Consider the following 27,196-nt stretch of genomic DNA (forward strand, 5'->3'; position numbering starts at 1 on the left):
CTACAGCACTCAAAATAGGCAATCAGCAGCAATATCCTATTGTTGCTGCACACACAAAAATGGAAATATCCTGACCAATTTCACAAATAAGCCTTTCTTCTTTGGTCTCAGGTCATACACTCCCATTTTGCTTTAGCTTTAACAATTTAAAAATATTACAAGTAAAATTGGCAGCTTAAATCGTTAAGTATTGTTAGTTTACACAGCCTGTCACAGAGAAATAGAAACAACAATAGAAACAACAAATGCTAATTAATTTAAAACAGGCCAAGATCCCAAAATTCAATAAATAAATCAAGTTTTCAGGTTTAAGTAGTTCATGTCAGCCATCTGTCCAATAGGCTTTTATAAGATTTGCTTTTTCACTCTTGGCTCATTATTTGATTCCTGCCTGCTCAAATAGATCCTGTCATTTTAAAGGCATTACAGGAGTTGAGTACTTACAGTTCCCAAGTGAACCCAACAGTCTTTATAAGTCTATGAGAAACAAACTGCAAGCATCCAAGTGGAAATCTGCTATGTTTGATGTACTATTATAAAATTACCCTCAATGGATCATCACTATCATATTTAGGCTACCTGGCTTTAAAAGAAGCAGTGCTACAAGGAAAGCAAAATGAATATAATAGAGATGCACATACACATAGTAAGACTTGAGTAGATGTGACATTGATTTCCTTTCAGCAAACTGGTCACTAAGTCTAAGCCCTAACTGTAATCTGCAAGAACACTGCATGCTGTAGTTTAGGATCCCCATGTCCATTTAGCCGGTGCGAATTCTGAACTGTGGTTCACTAATCCACATATGAAATCTAGCAGGACATCAGTTCATGGGAGGTTAAAAGGGTACTACACATCAGCAGTGAACTTCTGGAACTTGTCACTTGATTGTGGAGGCAGACAGCACCAGAAGGCCAAAAAGAATTTATTCAAACAGATGATCAAAAGATGAATGAACAGACAGTAAAGGAAATAGACAACACTGTATCCTCTGACATCCTTAATACAACTACAGAGCTGAGCACTGTAGAGCTCACACACTATTCTGAAGAATATTTCTGGATGTTGGGGTGACAATGCAGAATTACATGCTAAACTGCTCTGACTCAGCATGGCATTTCTTACATTTCTATCATCCTATAAGTGTTATTAACTACCTGGCACTGCAGTTGCTTCTGACTATACATTTTAAATTAGTTTCAGATAGTCTTGCTGCTTTTAATTTACAAATTTTTGCCACCCAACTTGACATTTCTCTTATTACCAATCCTAAGATTCCTCAAAAGAGCAGAACTACAGCAAGATGAACCAAAGACACATGAAAACTACCAAAACTGTGCTTACTTGAATTGCAGTGTTTCACAGGTAAATATGAAGAATATGGAAAAAAAGGTATAAGCCTGAAATATTTTTTTGTCATACCATATTACAGAATCACAGATCCTGACTCAAAAGCTCATTTAATGTGATCAGAGATCTTAATGGCATACTTGTCTATTTTTTCTTTAAAAAATTAAACTGTAAGAAGTAGTTAAGCAATAGCCATTACAATCAATTTCATATTTTTTCATTGCCAATTACTATGTAGATAGCATTTAACAGTTCTAATGCAGAGAACAAAAGCAGTACCCTGCAAAATGATACAACAGCATCCTTCACAATACACAAGAAAAAAGGCAGGCTATCAGTCAGATTATCAACAAATGGATAAGTGATTTGGGATTGCAAATCCCTTTTAAAAACCAGTCAGAATCCTTCCTCCTCTGCCTTCAATGCTAAATTTCAAAAGATGAATAAAAAAAGGCAATCTAAGCAAAAAGCTCAGCTGGAATGATAAAATGAGCAAAATTTTTGAGCAAAAATATGAGAACTTATTCAGTAGACAAAAATCTTATTCCAATATTTTTCTCTACTTCAATTAGTACTTCTAAGACCACTTAAAATAGGAAATACCAAAAATACAACAGCTCCAAAGAGCTGGAAAGCTATATCAGACCTGTGTTTAGGAGGAAGAACTAAGTTCCTAAGTAACCACCATAAAAGGCTGCTGCATATGGCAGGTGTAGTTTCAAGAAACAAAAAAGTCAGGATATTTGTCCTGAAATTTATACTTAAAAGTTGCATACACCTTTTCCTAGAGGTGGGAAGGGATGTTACAAGTACTGAAGAGTAGTCTGCTGCCTAAGCATTCAAATTTCATAAGGCTTAGAGCTTCCACATGTATATCAAACTCTGAAAAGTATTTTTTTTCTTCCTGTCCCAAAAACCCTGATTGACATCAGACTGCATCTTTTAAACATTTTTGCTGGACTGTTCAGTCATCTCTTTTAAGGCAACTCATCCCACCCGTGGTGTCAGTTCTCTTAGCTCAATACCACGAAATAATTCAAGAAGGGAACAGAAAAAAAACTGAAACAAACCAGATCCTTCATGTTCCATTTACAATAACACCCACAATTTTAATCATTCCAGACAGAGAAACCAGCTTACAGAGAGCACAAACCAGAGAAACATTGGTCACTCCTCATTCAATGAATTACTGATCTGTGTGGTCCCATGTGTTTTCTACAGGCAAGAGTCACTGAAACACTAGGAAAATTTCAGACATTCAAAAAATCAGAGAAATAGGACACAGTTTGATATTTTTATGAGAGGTGAATTACTCTAGATTCATATACAGAATGAAAGCCATTCTTGGGAGAAATAAACAACATTCTGGAATACATCAATAACAGCTTCATAAACAGCCAACTATACATATACTGTAATAAAAGCACTAGGACTCAAACCCTCCAGGTTTTCAGCCACAAACTCAATTTTCCAGCTTATTCTGGTCCCTCTAAAGCTAATAAAATGAACAATTTCTGGAAGTAATTTTTCAACTCCCAAATTATAAGCAGCAATTTTTTACACTGAAAAAGGTTTCTGCAAAAGCTGTAAACCATTCAGAGAGACTCTAGATGCATAGGAGATACAAAAAGCTATCAACGACCTTTTGACAAAGCTTTGCCTAGCACTCTAAAGAGAAAAGTGCTATTTTCCCCCAACTGTACCTTCACATATATTTTCTGAGATCAAATTATGGTCAAATTTCCATGTAACCATATTTTCAATTTTTTCTTCATACATTTTTACAACACTCTCACTTCAGGAGTATTTACTATTATCACTCCCAGCAGCCAAGGTTGTTTGCATAAGGTGTTATTTGCCAAGAACCTGTTACTTGAAGGGAAGACCTCTTCTGTCTGCACAGCAGATTTGTAGGTGGAGAAAAGAAGCCTTGCTGAGAGAAAAGTGGAGGGAACCAACATAATCACATGCACATGATCCATAAAGGATGGAGCAAAAAATGCATGAGGCATCCTTCTCTAATGGGACTCAAACACATTTAAAAGACACATTTTTCATGCAGTTTCAACTAATTTGCTGTAGAAGAATTGTCATAAAGCTCCCCCAAGGGCTGAAAGCCTAACTGCAGACAGACCTACCCAAAACTTGTGTTATCACACATAACACACACCTAAGTGTTTCTAGCCCTGTTTCACTGCTGAAGGAGTAAGATACAAATCACTATACCACATTCAGGAAGATCAGAGGAATTCAGCTCAGCAAGGAGAAATGCCAAGAACTACACTATAAATAGCATGTCTGGATATACTTAACCCTATTTTAACTTTACTGAATGTCCTTAAGCAATGCAGTCTAATACACAGAGAATACCCAGAGCACAACTGTTAAGAATTCCTTGCCAAAATAAAGGTATATGGAGAGAGGCTCCACATGACATGTTCACAGTTTGTTCCTATCCCATATATCAGTCGCTCTCCCAGAGACTGGAACAAGAGAGATGCTTCTTCCTTCCACAGACAACATGGAGTTGGGAAGGGCCATCAACAGGCCACAAGTTGGGAACAAAAATGGCCATGACCAAGAAAGAAAAAGATTCTGAACAAAATTAGGATATAATTTAATAAAGGACACTGCACAAAAATAAAGAGGAAGGCTGCTTATTAGACTGCAATCAACCTGAAAAGGATCTGATGGTCAACACAGATCAACAAATTGAACATTAAATCAGTGTGTTGTTGATGCCACAGGAGGGGTAATCGCCTTCAGAGCAACACGCAGCCTAACTCAGACCACAGTTTTGTTAGAGAAAGCTTCTCTAACAAAGAGAAACCACCCCTAAACAGCCATCACTCCATGTGGGTAATAACCACACAGCAGCCAGTAATGAACCATGGACATTTATCCTACTCAAATGTTTGTTTCCTTTGCATTGTTAACGTTTAGAGCAATGGTGAATGTAAGGTACAGTGATAGGTATGCCAGTGATTTACTGGAGGAAAGAGAGTTGTGTTGCTCACTGAAGCAGTGCTGTTCACAGGACATAATTCCTAGTTTAAGGGGGACAAATACTTCTGTACCTGAGGAAGAGAAATAAGCATTAAGTTGATTACAAAGAATTGCAAAACTGAGCTCTGAATAAAGGAGGAATGAGTTTTGGACTGAAACAATAAATTTCTTCTAACATCCCAGAAGTCTTGAAATTGAAGACCACGTTCAAAAGCGACTACATTCCCCTCAAGAGAAATATTCAAGTGCATCCCCAGAAAAGGGTGCCTGAATGTGAATTATGTGGCAATCGCAGTCAACTCTCTTTAGCAGCAGAGTTTGCCAAGGGATAATTTCACAAAGCCCAAGACCTCAACTGCTACAATGGAACCATGTATTTATCTCACAATAAGTAGATTTCTGCTTGTGTAAGTAGATAAGTACAGATTTAGTTTCTTTTTTTCACCCATGTTTTACAAATATGTGATTACATTATTATATTTAGATACTACAAACAATACTTTTACTTCTAGTTTACCTTAATCTGTTTTAACCTATGGCCCAGCTAACCAGCACAAACTCTGCAGCGTTCACAAGTAAGAAAGGTGCTTCCCCCTCCATCACATGGATCAGATTCTGGTCCTGACAGAACTGGACAGAACCCAAGTGTACCCAGGGAGTCACAGCAACTGAAGAGGCCCTCCACCATAAAACACACTTATCCCTTGCAGCTATTGGGGTCTGCTAGGGTCAAGGTCACATGCAGACCTCCTGCTGATTCCTTTCCACACTGGAGGTGTCCTTGCTTACTCCCCTCTCACGGGAAGCAGGCCATGGGCTCTGAAACCTTTCCATTATTTCAAAGGCAGGTGTATGTGCAGATGCAAGCAAGGTAAGTGTTACAATTATTATCAGAATGTGGGCATCTGAAACTTTTGGAACTTGCACTATTCAAGAAATCAGACACTTTGTTCAGAATTCTGGAAATAATATTTGAGTTCTACACGGAAACACATCACATTAAATAAGTCATACTGGTTGTGATGTTTTTGCTTCTGCTGTCTTTACATTCCTGTTCAATATAGAAGGACTTCAGTCTGATTGCACAGATATGGGTGGTACTTGAGGCCAACTGGTAAATGAGTTTGTGGAAACATATTGGAGTGCTAGTGTCTTTTTCACTGCCCTTTCCTAGAAATATAAAAATGGAAAAACAATACTAAACCAACAGTTTGGTTTCTGAAGCTTAAAAAGAATCCTCCTTTCTTTCTATTCCGTTATTTCACTTGTCCAGGAACTGGATAGAGAAAATGCCAATTACTGTCAGAGGAGAATTAAAACCTCAGTTCTTCCTTATACTCACTGCAAAATCCCAAAGAAAAATACAAAGTAATGTCTGGAAAAAAAGTGATTTCTAACAAGTCTGTCTGTGGAAATAGAAAGAACTGAATAAAATCTCACAGTAAAAATACTGCTGCTGAGAACTCCATTCAAGAAAAGCATTTCTAATGCTAGGAAAATGACTAAGTAGATGACTTTTATCTCAATGTCAGAGTAGTTGAACGTGTGTTAAAGTAATTAAGTTTTTTCAGTGATAAAGAAATGAAACTGGGAAAACAAAACCATAAGCTACACTTCCGTAAGACTTAAGAGTAGCAAGTGAAATATCTTTCATTTTAGACAGGTTCTTGCAAAATATCTCCCATTGTCAGAATAAGCAGTTTAAATGATAATACTTAAGGATGTATTTTGGATCACTAAATAACATTTACATCATGAAGGTTTTCCAAAGCCACATTCTGAAGCTATTACATCAATAAAGATATTTCTTTTCTCTTACATGAATAGCATTAATAAAGTAGAATGACCTTTCCTGTAAATACTAAAATTTTGCATCTCTCCATTTGTCAGAGTTCATTTCAGCTATTCAACACTGCATCTGTTTGAAATATAAAAAGAATACACTTGGCAACACCCAGGATAAACACACTCTAATGAATCACACACACTTGTACAGTGAATGTTTCTCCTACAAAAATATTAAATTCATACACGCGTTTGCTTGTCTGTGTGAGAAAACATTTCTGTTGTACTTTTATGAGGTCTTGGGCTATAAATTATTTGTGTATTGACAGAGTCTGGAGTGAATGTCTTCATCCATACATATTTAAATCTTTCACCTAGTTTCCAAAGTTTAAAGAAAAAACAACAACAAACCACTATTTAAGTGTGATTTACACAAACCGATGCTTTCTTTTCTATCACTGCACAAAAAAATAGCAGTAAATTATGCTTAAATCATACTCACCCTCCATCACCTGCAAACATTGGAGCCACTGTTTAATCAACATTCTCTTACCGTTGCTCTCCAACTGATGGGGGCTTTAACATGTTAGGCAATGTATATTTTTCATAATGTTGAACTCAAAGCTTGCTGAAATCAAATGTTTCCTTTATGAGGGCTCCACTACACTCAGATATATCCAAGAAAAACATTTTTATGACACTGTACTTCAAACCTTCCTCACCTCTTCTCTTTTCCCTTTTCCCAGGGCCTTGCTTCTTTTTGAAATAACATCATCAATGAGCTGAAAGCAAATTAAATTTAAACACTAATACCTAAGTTACCTACATGTGCCTTTAGAAACAACAAAGCTCCTTGGTCTATATTTTAATATTACAGTGCAAAAAATCTAACAACCAGATTCTCTGTGGCTGAAACAGCAACCAAATACTACTCTTCTGGCATTTTGCTTAAAAATATTTTAAGAAATATACAAATTCAAAGAGGTTTATATCTGAGATTAACAAGACTGTCCAAAGAACATGAAAGAAATACTAATGCAAAGCAAATAAATATCAGAATCTGAGTTCAAAAAAGGTTGTACTTACTCCTTATTCCTGCATTTAATGCATGGCTGGTAAAGGACTTTGACAGCATTCCAGGTTCCCACTGGTCCAGAGCTAGGCATGAGGATATCTCCAAATGGTGTAAAAATGCTGTGGGAGGACAAACTTCCTAAAGACTCTACCAGCAATGTGTCAGAATTTAAAAGCCATATCTATAAATAAAGAAATAATTTATTTTACTGTAGATTACATACATTTCAATTTGTTACTTTACTCTGACCCTAAATCAGCTAATACTAAAGCTACATTCTTACAAAGTTTCTAACAAAGTATTAACAGACATAAATTGATATTTTATTATTCAGCACAGTCTGCACAGCTTCTAGTGGAGAAAGAAAGGGTAATACAATACTGATTTATCAGTCACTCTTAAGATCATTACTCTGAAGCTGCCTTTTTTGTGATTGTAGCACATTCCCTTTGGCAGGAACAAAAGAAAGAGTCCAAAGTCGTCACTTTCAGTACCAGATGTATTATTTCTCCAATTTCATATTTTTTTAGGCATAGTCAAGCATATAGTGTTGAGCAACTGAGGGCTGAAGATAGGGAACTGAAAGATTGTCCACTGAAGCGCCAAAAAATTGAGGATTTTTAGAAGAAGTGTGGTAGTTACGACTGTATGGAGCTAACACGTGCAAGGAAAAAGACAACAATTAAGATGGTCTAAAAGGAATGGTGGGATTTACAAACAGGTGCAACAGACCCTCACTTGGAAAATAAATCTTCATCGAATTTCATAATGGGAATGGCATTCTTCAGCACTATTTGCTCACAGCAATTTGAGGGATATTTACTGGGGAGAGTTTTGAGAAATCTGAACTTTTTGCATCCCATTATGGATCTTATTTAATCTTTGTGTGATTTGGTTGAAGTGATCCAAGTTAACAATGGAAATCAATTTTTACAAATCCGGTGCCTGTATGAAATGTTTATATATGAAATATTTATCATAGAAAATGGGATTTATACAGTAGTGCTCACTAGAGAGCAATCGTCTGCTTCTCATGATCTAATCAGTTTCAAGTAAAACAAGTTACATGATGTTAGGTAGCAGACACAAGATATCCCCTGTGGAGGGAGAAAGCCATCATTAACAGGACACATAGTATATGTTGTAATTGAATGTGACAGTCACAATTTATCAGAGCCCAAGGCTCAGAACACTACAGTGGAAGCTTCATAAAGAAGGAGTGAGATATATTGATAAAGATATCTTGGGAGGGGATGGGAGGAGGAGAATCACTTCAGCATATGCACATGAATGATGACAAGCAACCGCACTTGGTTTTGCAAGTGGTTGTTCATCAGTTTTGCTCTGGTAACTCACTGTACACATTTATAGCCTAAACTGCAAAATATACCTCATTAGCTAGGACCATTACAGAAGGTTCTTAAAGCCAAGTGCTGAAGAGATGTTGGGAGAAAATGGTGAAAAACACAGGCCCCTGCCAACACAAACTGAACAGAGTTTCTTCCTCTCGAAATGTCTAACAATTCCATGCGGAAGGAGCTTCCTGGAATGCTTTTCAGAAGGGGAATATCCTTCAAACTAGACAAGGGAACAATGTAGCAATAGCTGTCTGCTCCTTTCAGAATCCTCCTTCAATCTTCTGTAGGTAAAGCAACCAAAATGTTTCATTTGCAACATAGTCCACGTGCAAAGCACTTCTTTCTACCACAAGTGTCGACATGTGGCATCTGACAATCATGTTCTACAACCTGTATGAATGTCTTTGTCTCAACAGCAACACAACAGATCTCTATTAATAATTTAGCATACAATACAGAGAAAGCAAATTAATCTCTGGGGGTGGAAGGATTCCTGGCCATGAGAAAAATCAACTTCTGAACTACATTTACTTCTTCAGGCAGTATTTTTATTCTTTTCTTCATTTATGAATTCTCTCTTGGTCTTGTTTTCAGTCTGAGTGAACAATCACTCACCCAGGCTTGGTGTGTTGACTCTAAGCAGTTTATATATGTTATTTCTGGCTAAAACATTTCCATATTTTGATCTGTGCTTTCAACTATGTTACTCACAATGTGCAATCTTTCCTTCCTTTCTACCTCTTTGTACAGCAGAGCTTGCACAACCAAATTCCTTCCACATTAACTCCAGTAAGAAAAGAATCTCTATAGAAAAATAAATACATAAAGATTAGAATTCATTGACAATGCCATTGATGACCTTTTCTGAAATTACAGAATCAGAAAAAAAAGTATTTGGGGGGTTTTGGTCTCTTTTTATTGTTTTCAAATCATTTTGTCAAGAGACTTAAAAGATGTTCTTTGGAGAAAAGTTGTAACAAATCTATCCCAGTTATACTTCATGGGACTTGAACCAAACAGGGGAAATACCACAATTTAGATTGTGTGATCAGTTTCCCTATATCTCAACCTGGGTCTCCAGCATCAATTTGTGGACAATTAGGCATCAATTTGAATTTAACATGAAAAAGAAACAAAAAACACCAAGTCTTTTATTCTTCCTTGCTAGTTCTTTCTTAGTTATTGCAGACATTAGTATTAGCTTCATCACCACACAGGTCACTTACATAAACATCTCTCATTACAGCTATTTTGTTTTCACACTCAAGACTGTTCAGGTAAAGATGCGGTTTCCACATATTTCACAAAGAATAAAGCTCTCTAAAAGAGCTGGGTAGCTAAGTCTCAGCAAGGTTCTCATTATCTCACTTCTTGACCACTGCAACATCCATCCCATCTCCAATCTTAACAAATGCAAACCTGTTCTGCTCATGCCCCCTTCAAGACATGGACAATAACCAGACTGACAAGTCTCTCCCATTTTGTTACATATTAATTTTCTTGGGATATCTTCCCACTCCCTCTCTGCTCACTCCTGAAATACAAGCTGCTTTACTTTCAAGGCACTTTACAGTGTAATCCCACTCCAAAAAACATCTTTCCTTCAATACTGAAAGACTGGAGATAGTAGTCAAAGAGTCCAAACTACTGCACACTTTTTGATTTTCACAGATGTAATCTTTTTGGGTCTTATGATGTTGATCCCATCCATGAGATGAATTCCCTGTATCTAACCAGAAAACTATGTCTTTACCTCTTTCAAAGCCACACTTTTTGACAGTACAGAAAAAAATAGGTATCTGTTGAGATGCTGCTATGCTGACTAATAATGTACCATTTCGCTCGCGTTCTCCTATCTAACTATCTGTTTGCTGTCCTCCTCTTATTCTTAGCTTGTAAGTCATGCAACTACAAGGCAACAGTGGAGCAAAGAGAGGAAGTAAGTGATTCACAAATGTGAAGACAGCAGAGATACAGTTAGGACAGATAAGGACATCTGTATGTACCACATTTTTCCCTTGAAACAAAGAAACTTTTGTTTATTGACATCCTTTAAAAATAAAAAAACAACCAACATAAGTATATATATATAAGTAGTTATAGCTTAAACAACAGAGTATGTGTAACTTAAACAATGGAAACTCGTGTTATGATATCTGCAAATAACGTAATTGGTAACACTAAGTGATGCATACAGAGGAAATGAGGAAAACAAGTACACATAATACTTGTGGTTTAAAAAAAATTAAAAATACTTGTGAGAAACCTTAACCTTAATTATCACATACACAGTCTAAGCTCTGTGTATTCATGTAGGTAAGCACAAACACTGTGAACAAGAATCTTTGGCTCATTATCAAAACAAACAAGTGGGACAGCTGGTTCATGATGCATCAGTGATGAGACTACTTGTGTAACTTGGCTGTGTGCTCACAGCCTCGAGCACCCACGTTTTACTGTTTAGCTGTTGATAATCATTAATATAAATAGAGCTACATTATACTTGTGTCCACAAGGCCTCTGAGTCCAAAAACTTAAACCATGACTCCAAAACAGCTGTTGATGTGTATACAGTAGCCAGAACCTCACTCTGGACAGGTTTAAGGGCTTTCTGATGTTAAATACTAAAAACACCTGCAAAAAACTAACAACTAACCAATATAAATGAAGAGATGTCAATCAGAAGCCAGTGCCTATCTAATTCAGCCTGCTCCTCTAATCAATACATTGGCAAAAATGCAGCTCAGAGCTAAGAATAATAAATAAAGTGATTTTTCTGTTAAAAAATATCCAGTTTGCTGTATCTAAGCTACTAAACTTAAGCACCAGAATTTTACTTAACTTGGGAACAGATAAGCTACAAGGGAAAAATCACAATGATTTTTAATGACTCCTCAATAAGATAATATATAATGATAATTACGGGTCTGCTCAGGAAACCTTCATTTTATCATCACAGAAGAGATATTTCTCAGTGGTAGTACAAATGTTGCCTTGGCACTAAAATTTATTTAAAAGCAACAGATATACACTTTCCTCAGCATCTGGATGTTCCAAAATTACAGAACTTGGACAATGCATATATAAAACAGTTTATGTAATTAGATTGCCTCAAGAAAGTGCATTTATGAGTTTATCCAGGGCAGGAATCTATAATCATGTATTTCTTTATCTTCGTGTCTATGAATTATTTTTATAAACCGCAAAAATACAGATTCTACACCTATATTTAGTTCAGAAATAAAAGGAAACATCCCTGGTTATAATAAGTGTACAGTACTAAGGTAACTCCTATCCATCTTAAAAGTTTGAGGAATCTAGCTGTCACCATCTAAATATCAAGCTTAACCAAGTTTAACAGCATTAGAACATTAAGTATAATAGGCAATTTTATTTTTGTTTGCACTTCACTTTGCAATGCAATGTCTTGACTACATTAATAGCCCCTGCTGACTTGAGACAATGCTTGTGAAAGATGCTATCCAATTTGATTCACTTCTGGTGATTAAAGAAGCGCTGGAGCAAGAAGGTGAAATATGTATCAAAAAGTTAAAACTTAAGCTTTCCACGTTTTCTGGATACAAAATAGTGTTATTTCTGTGCTACCTGTGGTGCACCTGTAGTACTTTAATTGCCGTATCAATAAAATTTCTGTGTGTACATCTCCTTAGATTAAAACATTTAGGGATGTTCTTACTTGAATAGCTGTACCTCAGAACCACTTCAAGAATTTGAATTTGTTAATTTTTTAAACTTACAATAATGAACTGCATAAATATTTTAGGAACTGGGATGTGTAGGTTAGAAAGAAAGTCAGGAAGATGAAGACTTAAAAACTTACCAGAATATAGGTTTTTCCATTATCTCCTTTTATGGTGAATCTAAATGTGCTTTTAGCAGAAGATAATTCCAAAAGACACTGAGCAACCATGCTCTGTACAAATTGAGACCTGTTTAAGAATTAACCATATATCATATGTTTTCAAAACAACTATACAGGCAGTCATTCATATCTATGCACTACAGGTAAATGAGTATCTCATACTTAATTCCACTACATCCTACAACCACATTTTACTGAAAGATGGGGCTTCTTTTTCTTCCTCTCACTCAAAACCAGAGAACTTTTTATTTCCTGAAACACGAATTTTTTAATAGATCAGGATTCTAAATTGCTCCACATCCTTTATTTTGGCCAACACCAATTGTCAAAAGCTGAATACAAGCTTTTCCCTATTATGTTTTGCGCATATGAACACAAAGTTCAGAATGACGCACATATTTCCAATATAATTCACAAAAAGAAAGAACTGTCATTAAACCATTGTACGTGATACCAGGTAGCTAGATAAAGTTTTCTTTCATCTTAGTCTTAAATTCAAACTGAATTACTTTAAAATTCGAAAGCCTCCAACTAAACATTTCAAGCTTTACTTAACTTTACACAACATAAACTTCTGTTTCCATAATTAGTCACCAGACATTGTGCAAATTTAAATAGTTCGAAATAAATATGTATTTTATTTTGGCTTATCACCTGAACAGTGAGACACTGTGACAAATTATACACAATCTATCTCCAGCATCACACACAAAGATGAGCAAACAAAACTGTACATGAGTGAATTCACGTTACTTTGCCTTACGATGCTTGATTCTCTGATGATTACATAAAATTGCACTCTGTTATCAGATGTAATTATTCAAGAAACTACAACATTAGAACATTTCTAGCATCCTTTCTAAAACATAAATACTTGAGGAAATTATTTGATTTTTTTGTTACCTTGGTGTTGGACTGAAACTTTCCTCAGCTAGTTGAATAATCACCTCAGTGACATAATATTTAATGGTATCTAAAATGACAAAAACATTTTTCAAATATAATAGAATAACCAACTTTTCAAGATTAGACTGTAAATCACCATATCACTATACTAATTAAACATTTGTTCAGTAGTCAATTAAGAGGTGCGGCAGACAATCATATTTTGCTTGGATTTGTAGGAGTAGAAGCAACCATACCAAAAAACCTACGCCTCCTGAAGAAAACTGCTCCAAGCTAATTACAAGATCAGCAATTTCTCATTTATATTGATCTTTGTTGAATGCTGGGAACAATCATCTCGAAACCAAGCAAGCAAGAGCTCAAGCCAAACCTGAAAGATGAATTGAAAGAACTTTCCTAAAGCACTGAGATCAGCATAGCTTACATAAGTATTTTAGTACCCTCTGCTGCTCTGTAATGCTGCAGTGAATCACAAGAGACAGTTTTAATAACAGCTCACACGGGGGAATAATTTTCTTCTTTGCTCAAAGAACAGAATGGAACTTCTTTCCAAAAATCACACTCACTCAACATTAACACTGCATACATTCTGAATTTCAATGTAACTGTTCATCAAAAGCTCCACTAAGACAGCTTTTAACACTAAATGGAAGTGTTTGAGGACATAATTTAAACCCCTTCTATAAAGTCAGGTCAAAGATGATCATATTGAAGATCTGGGTCTATGCTGCAAATACAGCCTAACCAGAGGGCCAGCAAAACAGGTTAAGAGTAAGAAATTCTCCTAAACCTCAGCATGTGAACAACTGGAAGATTCATTTGGTCCACAAGTTTTAAGGACTGAAGGGTTTAATCTGATGTCTGTCCACACATACCATTAAAACTGGATGAAAGCAAACATTTCAGGAAGACGTTTAATCTGTTTTAAACCCTCCAAAGGGTTTGGTAATCCCATCCCTTCTCCAGGTAAATACTACACTTTTTAAATTATCTTCACTGTTAGGAAATTATATTTTACCTCTAAGTTTATTAAGTCTGCTCCATGCTATATGAGTTCTTGGAGACAGGGGGAAAAGACTGTTCAGCCCCTCTAGTTCCTCAGCCATTAACCTGAGTAAGGAATTGTTGCTACTGCTACAAGGGTATTGGGAATTCAGGAGATGTTTGCTTATAGAGACACAGAAGGTGTGATTTCCCAAGAAAAAATCATACGAGTATATGTGGATAGAGCTGGAGGAAGGAATAGCCAATGGGGGAATCTCAAAGCCGCATTTGGCCTCCACAGCTACACCGCTCTAATCCTTCTTTATCTTCAAGATACCTGCTCATGAGGAAGCACCAAGCATGACAGCCAAGTTTGCTCTCTAGTCTCTTTTCACAGAGATGTTCTGCCTAGACTTACACCATATATCTCTTTTGTTCTCTGAACTCTACCAAAATTTCCTACAGTACTGAAGAAACATGGTCAAAACAATGGATATGCTATCTAACTTCAGCCAAGTGCAGAATCCGTACCAAATCCCTGCACATCTCTATTGTTTGCCTTTCCCCATTCCCACTGATCCATTACTCATGACCTTGTTATCCATACTGTTTTCCAAGTGCTCGCTCCCTTCCCAAAGTCACATCTTGCTTTGTGGGCTTTCAAACACTGTACCTTCAATTTTGTTTCATTTAAGGCTGTATTGTTCAGATTCCTGTACAGGACAATCAGAACATTCTGTAACAGAAGATCTTCTGTCTTGTCTCTCCTTATGACATTTCTTAAACGGGCTTTGCATTTTCTGAGAAGCTTTTGTATTCACCAGATCTCTGAACTGAGGCAGGCTCACAGTGACTGATGCAGTGAAGTAGAGGGAGAATGAAAGAATGAACCTGCTAATAACAGTCTTATCATTGCTTCTCTTCCATTAATAGCTGAATTTTGAAAACAACCAGACACTCATCTTTACACCACTTCAGGTAAACCCTGTTGATCAAATATAATTACAGCTTTTAAACCGATAATTCCATCAGTTCATCATTGGATAAGACACAACCTGTTTCTTTGAAAAAGTTTCCTTGCCACAAAACCAGGCTGACTGTTAGCAATCTTCAGCTTCAAGTTGTGCTGATCAGGTGCTGAATTTTCCTTTCACTTATTCTGTAGAACTGACAGGAAAATAAGTAACTTGTAATTTCTCAAGTCTCCATCTTTACTGGGATTTCTAGTAAACTGGAATCATGTTAAAGGTCACTTTCAAGGTCTAACGCTGGAAGCAACAACCTCATCTGTTCCAGAAGGGAATGAGACAAACACACAGGAATCATCACTGCACGTTATTGACAAGCTACTTTCCTTCAGTGTTTTTAACACTGTGTTCAGTGTTCAATGGCTGATGTAGTCAAGTCTAGTTTTGTTTGAACATCTCATACCTGATGAAACTGTTTCTCCCAGCATTGTCTTGCAGCGCTTACAAATTACTCTGGTATTTTCTTTTGACTTCTGTAGGACAAAGAAATATCATTTAAATGTTACTCAGATATTCTGAAAAAGGAATGCGTAACTGTAACATAATTTACAGAGCGGATAGTGAACATTTTACTTATTTCTGTCCTCTTTATGTTCACATGAACACATATTTGCCTTCACTACTGCAGCTTTCTACACTTGGACTTGCTTGCAAGTTTCATACTCATTTTAAAATCTGGCAGTATATCCACACAGCACAACCTGTAATAGCTAACAGGAGAATCTTGTAATATTGAGTGACTGGATGATAAAATGATAAGCTAAATTCGATTTTGCTAAGGGCAAAATAATGCATCTGAAATGAAGTACTCCATAATACATACATAAAATAGTATGCAGCAATGTGACTACCATTACTCAGTAACAAGTTCTAGCCATTGTGGACAGTTTTATAGGAGCTGAATACCAGTTTAATGCTCAGCAGAGAGCAGAAAACGTCTGCAGATTATTTTGAGTTACTAGGAAACAGCTGAAGTACACAACACAGCATGATATTCCAGAAAGGTGCAGTGGATTCTGTTCTTGAACAACCCTTCTCCCTCAATTCTAGCAGATACAGAAAAGGTATTGACAATAAAAACAATTGTCAGAAGTGCAAAACAGTTTCCATATGCAGCATAAAAACACACGTAACAGGAGAACACATGGAAGACAGAAAACTGAGGGGTATCATTGAGATACATAAAATCTTAAATGTTTAAGAAAAGCTGAACAGAAAAAAAACAAACATATGTTCTCAGAGCTCATGCTATGAAATTCTAACCCTGTCTTGTATCAAAAAAAAAAGGAAGGCATTTGTCACATGATGCATAATATAGTTTGGTACTTACTACAGGAAAGCATTTTTCATACTAAAAGTATACACAACTTCAAAAACTCTTCATCAATTCAGAGAAAGCAATGTCAACAATGGCTTATTAAAAACGAAAAATGTGGATAACAACATCTAGTTCAAAGAGTCTCTACACTCTCCAAAACATCACTGAATATTTATCTCAGCTTTATGCATCTATTACTGCCCTTTATAAAAGATCTCATTTCTAGATGAAATCTACCCTCTAAGACTCCTACTAATTACAGTGTTAATATTTAAATTCAATACATCAAACAAGTAAGCACAATTCTTACTTTAATCCAAAGTCTAAGCTTCAGAACTAGTTCTGTGCGGGCTTATTAACCTGGGTGTAGCACATTAGAGCTCTGAAAACAGTACAGATATATATAACCTGAATGATGGTCAAAAACAGAGAATCAAACTAAAAGCCTGAGAGCTGACTATGTTGGAACAGCAGTCCCCTTGTTATGGAGATCAGGAAAATCATCTGGTTCATACATAAGCAGTTATCACCTTTCTCAGTTCCTACCTCGCTACTCCTCTCAAACATACACAGTGAAATTACTTCATCAGTGTGAAAAACAAGGATAAATAGACAAGGTTTTGCATAAGCCAGTGTCTGAGACTGGTACAAATACTGCACAGTACAAGTACAGAATACACAGTACTTCCTTGAAAGCTACAACTTGACTATTTTTTTTCTGACTACAGTTACAGGTGCTGACTGAGAAGTGTGCCTAGAAAACATCACTAACTCGTTGTATCATGCTTCAAAGGAAAAAGGGATAGTTTTAGCTCAACTAATTAAATCAATATATCTATTTGACAACTTGCAGCTGCTGGCAATCTGCAGATGCAGGTAGATCACAAGCCTAATATTTTCTGTTTCTATTCCTAAGGATCCCTGATATGGTGTCAGGAAAAGTATTTTCCCCAAGAGATACTATTAAGATTCTGCAAGACCATGTGACATTTAAAAACTATGTTACACTGGAAGACTAATAGATGTGAAAAATATGTTTGCAGTGGACGGATGCTGTCTTGGTCCCACTGGAGTCTGCAAAAGATTGTTTAAGCATCTCTGGTACTTTTCTGCTACTATTTTGGTCATAGGTAAACACTTTCCAAAGAACTGCAATGCAATTAAAAAGGAACTTTCATACTGGGGCAGACTGCAACAATATTCTCTGAAATGAGAACATTTATGCCAATAGCAATCTGTCTTGCCTGTAACTTTCTATTACTCATATTATGGAAGAATTTTCTGCTTCAATATAAGGGTTTTTTTTCCTTATTAGTCCATGTTCTGCTGGATCTAACAGTTTTGCTCATTTGCTTGGCAACTGAGTGATGCTGGGAATAAGCAAACAGAAATAAGAATTCATTGCAAGTGTGAAAGATGTAGAAAAAGGGATTTGACACAAACAAGGAACAAATTCTCAACTTCAATGCAAGTATAAGGAAGCAAACATGAAAATTCATCACGCTAAACTACTATTGTATGCCTCTGACATAAAACAGCCTCCTCCCTCATTCAAAAGTTCTGCTGTTATCCTGGTTTGACCCACATCTCAATAACATCTTTGTTCCACATCCTTTTATTACATTTCTTCATTCAAATCAATCCTTTTCTCACAAACATTCCCTTTGATGAAGAAGTGTGCAATATGAACTCCATGCACCCTGCCTCTGCCCGTATTTATTCCTGTTGTTCTAAGATCTCTTTTAAGATTACTGAACTGCGAAAATTCATTTTGGCAACCTCTGGCAGAAAACACTGTCTTCTTGGAAATTTGGAATCATCTACTCCACCTCCTTCTTAAGAAAACTTAGAAGAAATAACTCCATTGACACAGAGTTAAGCCAAATTAATCTGCTTCTGCCATGCTGATACCCTTTCAGGGTATCAGTCCTTATTTTCCTCTTCACATATTCTGCTTTTCAAAGAACAATGCAACAAGAAACCCAGGAGATCACAGCTGCAAGATTTGCAGATAGGGACCACAGGACAGAACTGCTCCCCAAGCAGAGGGGTCACTTGGAGCATTGTACCAGCAACCCCTGAACTGCGAGAATCCCGGTGACTCTTACTGAGGATAATACATATCACTATAAGCAGCAGGTAGAAATCAGGGTCTCTGGTGTTAGTTCTCAAGAGATTAAATGTTTCATGCTGGAAATCTCTACATAATAAGTCATCAGTTGTTAGAGACACAAATTGCCAAGGCAGCAATGTAGACAGTTAAATACTTGGTATTGGGAGAAAATACAACATGTGTAGGCCCAGCCTCTGTCAGCACAAATGCAGACAAGCAGTAGATTATCAGAAAAGGCTTTACGGAAATGTAGGCTTTGGTGAACTGAGTTCCTGGATGTTCTTCTGGCAGCAGAAAAGATTATTGCTTGAACTTTTATACAAGTGCTAGATGCCCAAGAGTAAAGCACTGAACTGTCATTCTTCATGGGTTTTACCCCACCACTGAAACATCAGCACCCCTAAAAATGGTTTTTTCTCTGGGCAACAACAAATTTTGATGTTTCTAAGCCAAATGACAGCCCTCTTCCTACAGACTTGGTTGATGAATCCATCTTATCCTGGAACATCTCAGAAACATCAACATAAAGAGCAATAACATTGCTAACACTAGACAGAGAAGTCAAACAAATTCAAGTTCCTTAATATGCTTTAAGAACGTAAGACAGCCAGATCTAAACCCAAAGTACACATTCTGATATTCCCAAGTCTTTCTAAAAATAAAAAAAAAAAGAAGCAGAAGAGAAAAAAATCACACTTCTCTTTGATCATATTAATGATTATGCCTCAAGTCACAGTGTGAGAAAAAAAATAATTGTTACTTCAGTTTCCACCTCATTCTTTGCTCCACTATCCTTTAACAAACATCTAACCCATCACAGTTATTATCTTACTAAATTCTGATGTCCTTCACTCATGATAATTTCAGGGGAAAATATCTGGGTTTAGAACTACATAATTAAGTAGCTTCTAATTCTGTTTATAGCACAAAGTTCTACTTGCATATGCAGGTCAATATCAAGACTGTGGTGTGAGATTTAGAAAATGTAAAACATAGCCTGGAATATTTTCTGGCTTCTGCACAGCTGAATGTCAAGAACTCCCTATGACCTTCAAAACAGTTCTGTAGTACATACAAATTAAATAAAACTAGTAACAAAAAAAGCACTTTACAATGAAAAAGTCCAAAAAAGTGCACCTAAGAATTATTTGAAGAAAATACTTTACCAAGTTGGAGCCACTCTGAGAAACATGTTGTCCAGCCTCTGAGCAGCACACAGGAGATTCAGGCACATGTAATTCACTTCCTGAATTCAACAGAAAAAAAGTGTCTCCAAGAAAACAGTCACCACGCTGAGGGTGTAAAGTGCTTCTGGCAAAGGGGTCAGGGTGACAGCACCACTCTTCAACTAAATCACTCCAGTTTTCACTTGGTAGAGGAAGAACTCTGAGAAATTTCCTTAAAGGGAAGAAGAGACAAATATTTCAGTATGTTATAATTCATTTCTAAAACACTAAAAGAGAGTTTAGGCTTCCTACAAATAGTGGGGGAAGTATGGCATTTTCTCAAAAGGAGGTGCTTGACTCTTTTCAGCCAAAGGCACTTTCTTTGGGTGAATTCTGAGAAAGCAATGGCTGAGTTTCCTGCCAAGTCTGTGATGAGGCATTTCCCAAGGGTAAATCTCCAATGATTATAAGGCAGAATTTGGCATAGTCCTCTCTTGAAATGAATCACAAGGCAAAAATAAAGCAGTTCTACCTAGTCATGAAAAATATGACAATGAGCATTTACAATTACATTTATTATTACTTCTTGTAAAGTTCCCTTGCACCAAATGTTGGTGTAAAACCAACAGACACAGACTCATGCCACAGCAAGACTCAGCATGTTCTTTGTTTCAGATACCAGACCTGAAAAAGCTAAAACCTGACAAAAATACCACAGTACATCTTCATTAAAAAACCCAAACAAACAAAACCACAAACAAAGGATAATTCAATCTTAATTTAGATTCGAATACTCAGATCCAACTTTCAGAAGTCAAATACTAAAAAGGCAAATCCCTTTCTCCCAGGTAGCTGTATGGACCAAGGATACTGCTTCCTGAAATACTTCTTTACTTTCATTATCAGTTGTATTGGGATTGCATTTTCTGCTCTCTGCCTACTTTCCTTGAGTGCTTTCATTTTGTTAGACTATTTCTTCAGCTGCCGCCTGAAACCTTTAAACAGAGTTTCTTGATTCTACTCCTTACTTAAAACTTGCAAATACAACTTTGCTTACGGTGCTACTCTGCAAATAAAATCACAGCTGCTAAGCCAACAATTAGGCATCCTCCCTTTCTTGCAGTTCCCAGACTAACATTTTCTGAAGATGTCAGTTTTTCCCACTTCAGCTTCTTGGCCATTCTGAATTGTTCAGTGGGTGAAAGAAAAATCTTTTATTTAAAAAAAATCCTTTTTTTCTAGATAGAAAATACATTTTAAACTCTGCTTGCTCCACCTGCAGATGAAAGTTGGAATAACTCATCCTCTGACCCAGCTTTACCAAACCTATGTAAGATCACCTCTCAACACTACCCATGTCTGTCTTCATTTTCTGTGGTCTTATATATTGCTTGAGATAAAACTCAGTTCTGCCAAAGTGCGAGTTTAGTTCTGGTGTTGGCCTAATAACTGATTCTTCATCCGCCTTTACAATTAGTTCCAGTGCCTGGATTCACACTGCAAAAAAAGTCTTCCTGTATTGCTTTTTACACAAAAGTAATTCAAAGCTGGTATTGCTCAGAAATGTTTTCACAAGAGCAAAAAGAAGAGAGAGATTACCTTAAGCTGCAGACTAATGCTGTCCTGTTTCATTACATCAGTGTTTCTTTACTTTCACAGTCTACAGCATCAAGATCTTCACTTCTTTCCCAACAAAAGTAGTTTTTCCAACCAGTAGGAATTTCCTAAACAGACTCCTCCTAACTCTGAGCTGTACAGAAAATATATCATTTCCACTGTATTTTAGGCTTTTGCCACTCATAGGTGGGAAGCCATATCCAGGATCACCAGAACTGGAAAAATGCAACACTAATAAAAATGGAGCTTTACAAAAAAACAAACAAACAAAACCAACTTGAGGTTTACTAGGTACTGACTAAATTGAGGCTGCTAAATAACATAATAAAACCTAGAAAACAGGGTGACTTATCTCCCCAAACTTGCTCCTAAAAACAACTGAGTTTCTGCTTGAAGATAGTCACCCAGGCTGCCTTCACAGTCAGAGAGCAACAAACAGTCCTTAAGTTGGGACCTCTAAGAGTAGCTGTCTCCTGAAAGTGTCTAATCCACCCAGGCTGAATCTCCTGCTGTAGACAGCTCTCAGATTCCAACCAGAAGAGTAGGTAAGGAACTTATTTTTTAAAAGTTTGAAGTTCAGCACTAGTCTGTAAGAGCCCTGCCATAAAGATATAACTCTTAAATGATCTTCCAGGGTAAGGTAAGTATTTGACCATAGAGACCTCTGTAAGACTGGATTAAGAAAAGTAACCCCTAATGTCATTATTAACTAATGCCCAGTAATATCATTGTCTACAGAAAATACTGAAAACTGGAAGTAAAATGGGCTTTAGAATTTTAAACATATGACTGTTCAGTTCCATCAGAGAAAAACAACTGCATTTCTTTAACTGCAGTCTCCCTTATTTACTTATTAAAAAATCTTGGGACAGCCCAGCTTGACAGATAATTGTCAGGCTTAACACTACTTATGTAGGAAAAGTGCAATTAGATTTCCCCTGCCATGAGTTTTTCAGTGCAATATTTGTGCAGTACAAATCATTACCATGGAATCATAGAATATTCTGAGTTGGAAAGAACCCACAAGGATCATTGCATCCAACTTCAGGCCCTGCACAAGACAACCCGAAGGTTCATACCATGTCCAAATGCTTCTTGAACTCCAGCAGGCTTGCTGCTGTGACCACTCCCCTGTATTGCATTTGCATGCAAGGTTTTAGTAGTAGGGGGCCTTCATGGATAGATTCTGTGAGAAGCTGCCAGAAGCTTCCCCCATGTCAGATACAGACAATGCCAGCCAGCTCCAAGACAGACCCACCACTGGCCAAGGATGAGGCCATCAGCAGTGGTAGCGCCTCTCTGCAAATGTATTTAATATGGGGGGATAAAACATCTTGCAGTCAGAAGAGTGAGAAAATCTGAGAGCAACTGCTCTGCAGACACCAAGGACAGTGAAGAAGGGGAGGAGAAGGTGCTCCAGGCACTGAAGCAGTTTTCCCTGCAGCCCATGGGGAAGATAACGGTGAAGCAGGCTGTCCTGCTACAGCCCATGAAGGTCCACGGTGGAGCAGATGGATGCCCTCCATGGACAACCCCACACCAGAGCAGACGGATGCCCAAAAGAGGCTGTGGCCCCATGGGAAGTCTGGCAGAATCTTTGGACCCATGGAGAGAGAGAGAAGCCCACATTGGAACAGGTTTCCTGGCAGGGCTTGTGACCCCTTTCATTACATTTTGTCTCCCTTGTCCAGCTGATGAAGGGAGTGACAGAGCAGCTTTGGTGGGCACCTGGCATCCACCCACCACAAGGTTTTATGAATTTTTTCATGACAGAAATAAAGTCTTACAGAATTATTTTATATATGAGGTACACTTAGCCCAATTGGAAGGAGAGAAAGAAAAAAGAAAGTATCCCTAATTCTTTGCAGCTCTTGCATGATGGAAGAAAAAAAAATCTAATAATTTCCTCTAACGTGGGTAATGTGAGGGTAATGGAAAAGAATGAAAGAGCATAACCCTAACCTCTGAAGAGCTATCAGATTTATGGAAGGAAACAGACTGAGGCAGAGGATTTCAGAAAATGTAGAGAGTCAATTTTTGTGCACCAAGGAAGGATTACTTACATTTAAACCATTCCTAGTACCTTTCTTAATCTAACGTTTACAAGAAGGGCTTCCTATGCAGTAAAGGCTTTCCAACAGTAAAAAAATAAGCTTCAGAATATGTTTGGAGTGGTTTGTTGGTTTAGTTTCTTTTTCCATTTTAACCTAGATTCCTCTTCCTTCAGCTGAAGATTACTGCCACCTTATTTGCAGCAACTTCCTAGATATGGGAAGAATCTTACGTCTTCTCCACAACCTTATCTAAACTAAATCCCATTTACTTCAATTTCTTTTTAAAGGTATGATTTTCTAGATCTCGGGTTTTTCTTATTACAGACCCTTTCCTAGTAACTCAGACTTTAGTAAGTTCTCTTCCACACAGTTCCGCAATTTCCCTTCAATCCTTCCACCTCTGCTGTCACTGTCATACTTAACTCTTCCTGGAGAGAGGAACACATGAATTCTGTAGCTAGAAGTTCTGACTATGCTACTCTCTTCCTGTTGGAAATGCTGGAACAGAAGGTGTTGGATCCACTCTTCTACTCTTAAGTTTTTTTGGTGTGAACATTCAAGGGGCTCAGAGGCACCCTGCAAGGAGAAATGCCAAGTGAAAAGCTATGGACATGCATTCTTTTTCCTTTCTCAAAAATTCTGCCTGTGTCACATTACAGGATGCAGAACCAAAAGATTTAAATGGCATGCATATGAATCTGATGTGCTGAAATTCAAGAAAACACCCACTCAGTCCTGCGAATATAAAAGTGCAATATGTTTTGAAAGCAAATGTTACTGACTAGAAATTAGAAGTTTCATCAGTTTACAAATGTATCAAAATAAGAGTTATTACTAGACTTTCTGAGAGAAAGTTAAGAAATCCTCAATCAGTTACATTCAGGCTAGCCATAAATCCATACCTATGACAAGAAAGTAATAGAAATTTAGAGAATGAAACGCATTTGTATTATGGTTTTGAGTATTAGGAGCCACACAGATCATAAAAGGTCTAAGTGCATCTCTAACAATTCTTACATATTCAGCTGAAGCGGTCAAAATTGTTCATCAGAAGAGCTAGACAATGCAGCATCTTTTTATTAAATTCTCATTCACTCTGCAGACTTTGTAAAGAACAGAGATAAGGCTGAGTCACACAGCTAAGACACAGTTGCTGTGTTTCCCAGATTCAGCATCCCTGAACTATGTGCAGGCAGGCTTTGCTTAACAGACAAAAGGAAGCTATGGTCAATATCCCCATTCTGAGCAGCCACTCTATAATTACAGCATGATGACTGAAGGAAATTTATAAGAGACTGGAAAGAACTGAAAAGGATGCCTGAAGTACAGAGGAAGAAAGAAATCAAGAAGTAAATGAATGAACAGTTAAAAACTGCTTCAGGTAATTTTGCTTTTTATCATCTGTAGTGCTTCAAATGTGTTCTTGTCTAGGAGTTTCAAAAGAAATACCTTTTAGCTGTTTTTAAGTACACAAAATAACGTGAATACCAATCACTATGGCATTTATTGGTATAAATACAAGACACTGCAGTACTCACCGGTCTTTTACTATGATGTCACCACAGGACTGACAATAAAAGATGTAATTCTTGTTGGATTTCAAGCTTTCCCTCAAAGGACAAACCACATCTACACATGGAAGGAAATACATTAATCTTCAAAATTGTGTAACATTTTCAGTCACTTGTACAAAAAAATCCTGCCAAATACCTCAAACCAAAAGGGATAAATCTAACAGACAAAGCAAAATGCTGACATTTTAAACACAACTTTATTTTTTTTACCGGCAGAAGCAAGTATTTAGATTCAGGAAAAACTTGTCATCTCCACCTCATGCCCCATATTACCGAGTAGGAACTGTACATGTGAATAATTATTTCAAGGTGCAAATCCTCTCCAGAACGGGAGCTGATATATTGGCATCATTGCAGAGATTATAAAAATCAAAATTCAATGCCACTCTTTTGTAATGATACTTCTGATAATCAGTGTATCTGCAATATGAGGGGACACACCCGTAGGTAACACAAATAGTCAGGATGAGGAGCAGGGAGAGGCACAAGTTTTACATTTTTAGGCAGGTAAGAATCCACCACTGTGGAACCAGTCCAGGAAAAGACAGTGAGCAAAAATGGTCTCACAAAAGGCAGCTCAAACAACTTTTCAAAGTAAAAAAAGAAGCTATAAAAGCCTCCCCAAATTAGTCGATAACATTAAGTGGAAGAAAAGTAAAACTGTAAGCCTAGCTCTACGTATGAATTTGCTTTGCATCACCCACTTTCTCATACTTAAGAATCAAAGTATACTCTCAGCACTGACATTCAATATTTGAAATTTAGGATTCAACCATAAGAGAAAAGTACTTTAAAAGGTCCCAGAATTTCAACTATTTTGCATAATAATATAAAACATCAAAGGGTAACTATGACTACCCAATACATATGTTGATTACCACCTGGTTCACATACTTATTTTTCACTAGCATGACTTTCGAAGGTTGAGTTTTAAAACTTCATCATTGGTCTTTTGAATGTCTCGTTAATAGGACACATTAAATAATTTTAGTATAATTGAGTTGTCACAGCACATGCATAATTACAGATTAATGTACAGATGCCATCTCAGCGTATCAACAGAGTACTCCAATGTGTTTCTGGTGCTGAAGTCATTACTGTATTTTACATATTTTATCATCCTTTTCTACTTTATACACTCAGAATGGCAATTAAGTGTTATTTAATATATCTTTCTGTGCCACATCGTATGAAATGAATCTAAACATACTGAGCTTGGATGCCAGGATGAAAGAAAGAAACAGCTGTACTACCGTGCTTTCTACTTATTGCAAACACATCCTAGACCTGAATTAGCATCACGGAAATAAAGAAGGCAACTTTGCAGATGTTACCTGTGACATTAACCTCTGAAACCCCAGCTGTGAGAATAATGAGCCCCAACACAAACCCGTAATCCTTTATGATTAAGTGGTCAGGGATGGACAAGCACAGTCTTAACTGCCTGGATGAATCAGATTACTGAATTACTGGTAGGATGAGGAGTAATGGGTACAAATTGAAAGAAAGGAAATTTAGGTTAGATATTAGGAAGAAATTCTTTACTGTGAGAGTGGTGAGACACTGGCAGAGGCTGCCCAGGGAGGCTGTGGATGCCCCAACCCCGGCAGTGTTCAAAGCCAGGTTGGGTAAGTCCTTGAGCCACCTGGCCTAGTGGGATGTATCCCTGCCAGTGGCACCGGGGAGTTGGGACGACATGATCTTTAAAGTCGGTTCCAACCCCTTAGCATTTTATGATTCTACGATTTTCAGCTACCAAACGCGGAATAGGAGAGAAAGCAAATAATTTTGAAGTACTCTGGGGCAGCACGAGCAGACCCCCAATACACCGCGTTTCCCTTTCATTACGTCGTTTCTGTACGTTCAGTTTCTAAAGCTGACAATTCCAGGTGCTTGCTCTACAGAATCCCCACCTTACAGCCTATCTCACTTATTAAGCCCGCCGGGCTCCAGCTCACCCTCCCCGTTTCCCACCGGCG

The 27,196-nt window shown here is 37.2% G+C and overlaps 1 protein-coding gene across 6 annotated transcripts in view; it reads right to left on the reverse strand.

The window, feature by feature from the left end:
* UBE3D (ubiquitin protein ligase E3D) overlaps positions 1-27,190 on the reverse strand; it is a 165,072-nt gene extending 137,882 nt beyond the window's left edge. For all 6 annotated transcript variants that reach the window (XR_001864804.1, XR_001864805.1, XM_017742823.1 and 3 more), the window contains exons 1-6: positions 25,182-27,190; positions 19,973-20,204; positions 15,779-15,848; positions 13,361-13,430; positions 12,416-12,524; positions 7,228-7,397 (exon numbers count right to left, since the gene is read on the reverse strand). Coding sequence is in view for 4 of the 6 variants with exons in the window: in XM_017742823.1 (XP_017598312.1) it covers positions 7,228-7,397; positions 12,416-12,524; positions 13,361-13,430; positions 15,779-15,848; positions 19,973-20,204; positions 25,182-25,294 (764 nt within the window). In the remaining 2 variants the exon portion in view is untranslated. The remainder of the gene's footprint in view (positions 1-7,227; positions 7,398-12,415; positions 12,525-13,360; positions 13,431-15,778; positions 15,849-19,972; positions 20,205-25,181) is intronic.
* Between the last annotated feature and the right edge of the window lie 6 nt (positions 27,191-27,196).

Source organism: Corvus brachyrhynchos, unplaced genomic scaffold (genome assembly GCF_000691975.1).
Source record: "Corvus brachyrhynchos isolate BGI_N302 unplaced genomic scaffold, ASM69197v1 scaffold87, whole genome shotgun sequence".
Classification (NCBI taxonomy): Eukaryota; Metazoa; Chordata; class Aves; order Passeriformes; family Corvidae; genus Corvus; species Corvus brachyrhynchos.